Source organism: Triticum aestivum, chromosome 2A (genome assembly GCF_018294505.1).
Source record: "Triticum aestivum cultivar Chinese Spring chromosome 2A, IWGSC CS RefSeq v2.1, whole genome shotgun sequence".
Taxonomy (NCBI): Eukaryota; Viridiplantae; Streptophyta; class Magnoliopsida; order Poales; family Poaceae; genus Triticum; species Triticum aestivum.
In genome coordinates, this window is record NC_057797.1 from 48,358,347 (window position 1) to 48,363,704 (window position 5,358).

Consider the following 5,358-nt stretch of genomic DNA (forward strand, 5'->3'; position numbering starts at 1 on the left):
TCTTTCTTATTTTTCATTGCAATATACTGTACATGCTAAATTGCTTGACTGCTCTGTTCCTTCTATGTCTGCCTCAAGGATAAGGCGGGGTTAGGCCTTAAAAACAATGACGATTACTAGGTATTAGTAGTTGAGTACTACAGTACCACGTCGACTAGTCCAGTACTAGTCTAGACTAGTCACGATTAGTCTATGAGTCTCAACCCTGAAACGACTCGTTGACTCATCGATTCGTAAACCTTGAACATAAGCTTTATCTTTTTCTCCACAAAGTTTGGCCAATACTGAACATCTTATTTATGCTGGAAAAAGAAATAAACCAGTGAAAGAAATTTTTGTAAGACGTGATCCGTAATTAGTACTAGGATTTTGGTCGAAAGTTGGTGAACTTTGTATTCTTGGTAATTGGTAATGCTATTTTCTGTTTAGGATGAATTAAAATTTATGCTTGTAACCATATTGTTGCATTATCTCATTAGTCTCATTGCTTGCTTTTGAAGAGCTTTTGTGTTCGACTGATAGTATCTTATGTTTTTTGCTGTAGGCGACAATTGCTGACAGAGATGACCCTGGTGAAGCTATGAGAAAAAAGTTCGATGGCATGCATGAAAAATTGGAGTCTGCTGCGAATTCTGAAGATTGGAATAGTGTTCTCAGAATAGTAGAGAAGCTGATTCTTCCTCCTGATAGTGAACCAAGGGAATACGTAATGAAATTGGACCAAGATCTGCAGAAGGTACGAGATGCATGTTTCTCTGTTTATCTTGTTGGTGACATAGATTGCAAATGGATTAAAATGTTGATGATTCTTATGTGGGTTATCAAAACCATTAATGCACGGAAATTGGTACCTGAGAGAGTTTGGTGGAGATGCTGCAATTGTTGCTAGAAAATATCTTTCAGCTGGACGAAACTGTCATATTTGCCAATGAGGAAAGAATGGTTGATGCAAGTTTTTTGAAGTATAATTATGGATTTGTTCGCAATACCGTTATAGATGTTTCTTTGGGAATGGCTAGGATTGTGTCGGTCGATTTGGCTGAAGCGTTGGATAGAAAACGAATGGCCCAGATTGTGTCTTCCTCCTCCCAACAGTTTTTCTCAATAAAACAGATCAGGTGTTTCTTCTTCCTCCGGCACGCCGCCTGCTACCACCCTACCACCATCTGCCGCCGCCGCCCGCGGCCGGCTGCGCTCCGCGCCAGCCTCGCCGCCCCGCCCTCCCCTCAACCTTTGCCCATCGCCATGCTTGCCGCCGTCCCCGGCCATCCCTCTAGCCCTGCCCCCATCTAGTTTTCATCTCCGGCGAAGCCACACCACCGCCGCCCCCACCCTGAACCCTAATATAGATAATGGGGTGATGACGGCGAGCCTCTTCTCTCCGGCGAGGCCATTCCTTCTCCTTCCTTCACTCAAAATCGACTGAAGTGCCCAAAACTGAAAAGTCAGCTGACTGAAATATAGCTAATCTGTGTTTGTTTTATTCCAGTGTGGTTTGTCCCTTCCTATTACACATACATACAACTATGTGCTGTGCTTAGTTTTTAACTATTTCCTTGTCTATCCAGTATTGGAATCGTTATTACTAAGTGTGTATGGTTCAACGTCTAGATGTATTTGTCAGTTTTCATGTTTATGTATGTGGAGGTGCCCTAATTTTTTATTTCTCATACAGATCGCAGCTTTGCAACCAAAAGACTGGCTTGTGAACAAGCTGAAGAAGCAGAACTCAGTTCCATCATATGAAAATCCTGTCCTAAAATATTCTGATTTACAACAGAAGATTCACAAGCTATCAGAAGAACAAAGGCCTGTGAGGTAATTCTGGGACACATCCTCGACGAATTCAACATTTCTAGTAGTTTCTTTGCAAGTTTTCATTACTCCTTACATTACATAACAGTACAAAGGGATCTTTTTTTTTCTCATCGATTAGCATGTCCTTTTTCTCCAATTCAGATCTCAATCACAGTAGTCATAGATGAGCTCGTTTTTCTCTGGAAACCTAGGACTTCTTCGTTCATTAGATCTTGTATATGCATATAATTAGCATAAAATATATAATCAGAATTTTTTTCATTGGAACAAAACCGAAGGAAATCGTTGATTAGCACCTATACCCATATTTTTTTCCATGCCTTGATGGAGTGATGCACTAGTCACATCTGCCAAATAAAAAATGTGTTTATTTTCCATTTGCTATGTATAACTAAGATGCTTTATCTAAACAATCATTTCTATGCATTTGTGTTTTGCATTGCCATCCTTACTGTTTAGTGTATTAGACCATTTAGACTAGCTTCAGTTTGAAAGGAACTCTGTCTAAACCTTTCTTGTTGTGAACAGCCTTGCGTTGGGAGATTTTAAACTTGATCTGATTGAGATGGCTTTTTTGAACCCAAGCCAAGAAGGTTCTCTAAGTAATTTTATCAGCTACTTCAGTGATCGGCTGTGTAACAATGACCAAAATTTTACATTTCGACATGGAAAAGAATCATGTCACCTATTGGAATACCAGACACCTAATAAACAGCAACCCAGATGGATGTTGATTAAAATGAAGAAAGATAATGCTCGAGCCGAGATTTACATTAGGAGCGATCACTTCTACCTTTGTGCTTTCAGTAACAAAAAGGGTGAAATCTTTGAGCTTGTGAAGGAAGATTGTCTGCGAATAATCAAAAGTTCTGTTGCATTTGGCTGTAGCACAGACTACCCAAGCATACTGAACGACGAAAGACCTCGACTGATTCCAGAAGGTGAATGTGAAAAGAGGTTGTTGGACATAATTCTAAATATGGAGGAATTTTCACATGGCATCGAAGTGCTGTCAAACTATGACCACAGTATTCTGTCAAAACATGATGTGAGTGAGGCTGAAAAACAACGACTCATTCAAGAAGTGCAAGAGGCATTAGCTTGGAATGTAGTGGTTTTAGCTGAAGTTTCATGCATCGTTAACCTATTTCTATCCGTCAATGGAAACTGGAAAGAGAGTTGTTCAAGCTTGACAAAACTCTTGTATGAGTATATGATGCATTGGAAGGTAATGTTAAATAAGGCCCGCAACGGTGCCATTGATGCCAAGTTTGAGGACAACATAGTGGCTAAAATCTTGCTGCGATTTAGATGTGAAGCAATTAAGGTGCTTAATCTGCTGTGCAACGCAGAGGGTCCTGGAATTATTAAGAATGGTGAAGATGGCAAAGGATCAGAGGAAGATTCTGGACCATCTCGTGGTAATGACAAAGAGCAAAAGACATCTGGATCTAGCTCTGGACTGTCTGGACATGGTAAGGACAAAGAAACAAACACACCTGGATCTGGACCACTTGATAGTTATGATGACAACCTGGAGGGTGACCGTGATGGTGGAAAACAGAAGGAAAATTATAATGATAGCAGGCCAGGGACGAGTGAGATGAGCAAAATAGCAATGGATTTCATGGGAGGATTGATAGTTGGCAAGAACTGGGTTCAGCCTTTGATCAAGAAAAGAAGCATGGAACCTTTTGTCATCACAAAAAGAGGGGTGGAATCTTTGATCACCAGCAGAAGAAGCGTGGAACCTTTGATGGTGCCATTGCTACCTGATTCTCTAGGATCTGCATATGCAAGTGGTTTGGGTCAGGTCTTGTCATTAGTACCTGATTCTTCGATGTCACATGTACGTGGTTTGGATCCGATGCTGGTTAACTTCATCAAGAATTCGCCTGAGGAAGATATGGTTAACTTCATCAAGAATTCTATCCCCTCACAACCATATTTTCCTACAGGCCAGACTCTCTTAGAATTTTTTTCTATCCACACAAATTTGTGCTTAATAAAGACTATCATACTTTATGATAATCGCGGTGGTACTTTAATCTACGAGTCCAAGGAAGGAGAAAAGGACGAGTTTATTAAAAGACGCTCCATTTGGTTATCAGAGGATATAGGAAGAAAACCTTATGCTTTCATGGTATGATATTTATTCACAAACTAATTCATCCTTTTCTTTTAGTGATTGTGGTGAATTTACTCCTAATGTTTTTTATAATATGAATGCAGGAATCTCTTGTTCTCAAAGGCCCGAGCCGTCCCATGACTGCTCATGATGGGTACTGGATCATTCAAATTGATGTTCCGGTTGAATCATCTTTCGAGCCTGAACACCACCCTGAAATACCTGGTCGAGTATTATATTTGAATGATGATTTCCTTGACAAACCCAGGGGCAATTTAATTTCTATCAGAGGTGGCCTTGTTAACATCACATCAGTGACTTTCAGCAATGCAGTTCGCTCTTCAATCCGATTTTTACTTTGTTCTCACCAAGATGGCAGTTTTACTAAAGTGGAGGGCGAGCTTATATTATCTGTTGAAAATTATCCATTTGGCTTCACTATTTTCAAAAATCAAGTCGAGGATGATGCTGTTCATTTCTTTAGACAGAGTGGCACAGTATTTGAACTTCCGTTGACTCGGCATGTTCTTGCACTGCCTATAGGATCTCGTGTACATGTCTTGGGGACTTTGAAACTAGCGACCTTGAAAGTGTTTGTAGATCAGTATCTGGTGCTCGACAAGAATGTTGCATGGGCTGGATGGACTGTGGAGACGGGTCTGTATGCTGCTATATGCATTGAGGCAAGTTCTTTTCTCTAGAGCTTAGTTATAGGAAATTTGGAATTACTACTTGTAGTAGTTTAATTAGCCCATTGTAATGGATTTGGTGACCATGAGCGGATGAAATAATAGTACTAAAGAACCGCCGTGTCTGCAGTAATATTTGTCATATGGAAAACAGTTGTTTTAAGCCGGCTGATTACTCGCTAAGATCCGCCAGCTTGGAAGCCTAAACGTTGGACCGCTGCTGTTTAAAACGCGCGCGCCCCAGTGCTACTCTGCATGCATCCGATCTGCCCTCCACTCCAACGTACTCCCTCTGTAAAAATAATATAAGAGCATTTGAATCACTATTCTAGTTATCTATATGCTCTTTTAACGGAGTAAATCACCACCGGTAGCCTAGCCGGCTCCTCCTGGCACTTCTGAAAAAATTACGGGCCAATCCGGCCTTCAAGAATCCAAAACGTGGGGCCGCCTTCCCCTTGCCGGCTGTCTCCAGGCCGACTATCGGAAGGCGGCCCAGCCTTAACCCTCATGAAGAAAGCCGCGGGAGGGCCGACTCCGAGAAGCCGGCCGCGGGAGGGCCGACTCCAAGAAGCCGGCCACTAGAAGGCCGACTCCAAGGAGCCGGCTCCCACAAAGCGGTTAAGATCGTACCCTCGAAGTCTGCATCCACATAACATCGATGAGACGGGGCATGGCTACAGTAAAGCCTGCCACCCTCGAATCCCGGAGCACGCCTAGCAC

At 41.9% G+C, this 5,358-nt stretch overlaps 1 protein-coding gene across 1 annotated transcript; it reads left to right on the plus strand.

Annotated features, from left to right (window-relative positions):
* Positions 1-1,621: 1,621 nt before the first annotated feature.
* LOC123184644 (uncharacterized) lies at positions 1,622-4,677 on the plus strand. The gene is made up of 3 exons (XM_044596732.1): positions 1,622-1,818; positions 2,347-3,961; positions 4,051-4,677. Exons 1-3 carry the CDS (start codon positions 1,640-1,642, stop codon positions 4,645-4,647), a joined length of 2,391 nt encoding a protein of 796 aa, XP_044452667.1. The 5' UTR covers positions 1,622-1,639; the 3' UTR covers positions 4,648-4,677.
* Positions 4,678-5,358: the final 681 nt, after the last annotated feature.

Bases quoted from the DNA above. Each gene is read 5' to 3' on its own strand.
- LOC123184644 (XM_044596732.1), top strand. From the start codon at position 1,640: ATGTGGAGGTGCCCTAATTTTTTATTTCTCATACAGATCGCAGCTTTG. The intron at 1,819-2,346 runs GTAATTCTGGGA...TGTTGTGAACAG, and splicing joins GAAGAACAAAGGCCTGTGAG to CCTTGCGTTGGGAGATTTTA. The intron at 3,962-4,050 runs GTATGATATTTA...ATATGAATGCAG, and splicing joins GAAAACCTTATGCTTTCATG to GAATCTCTTGTTCTCAAAGG.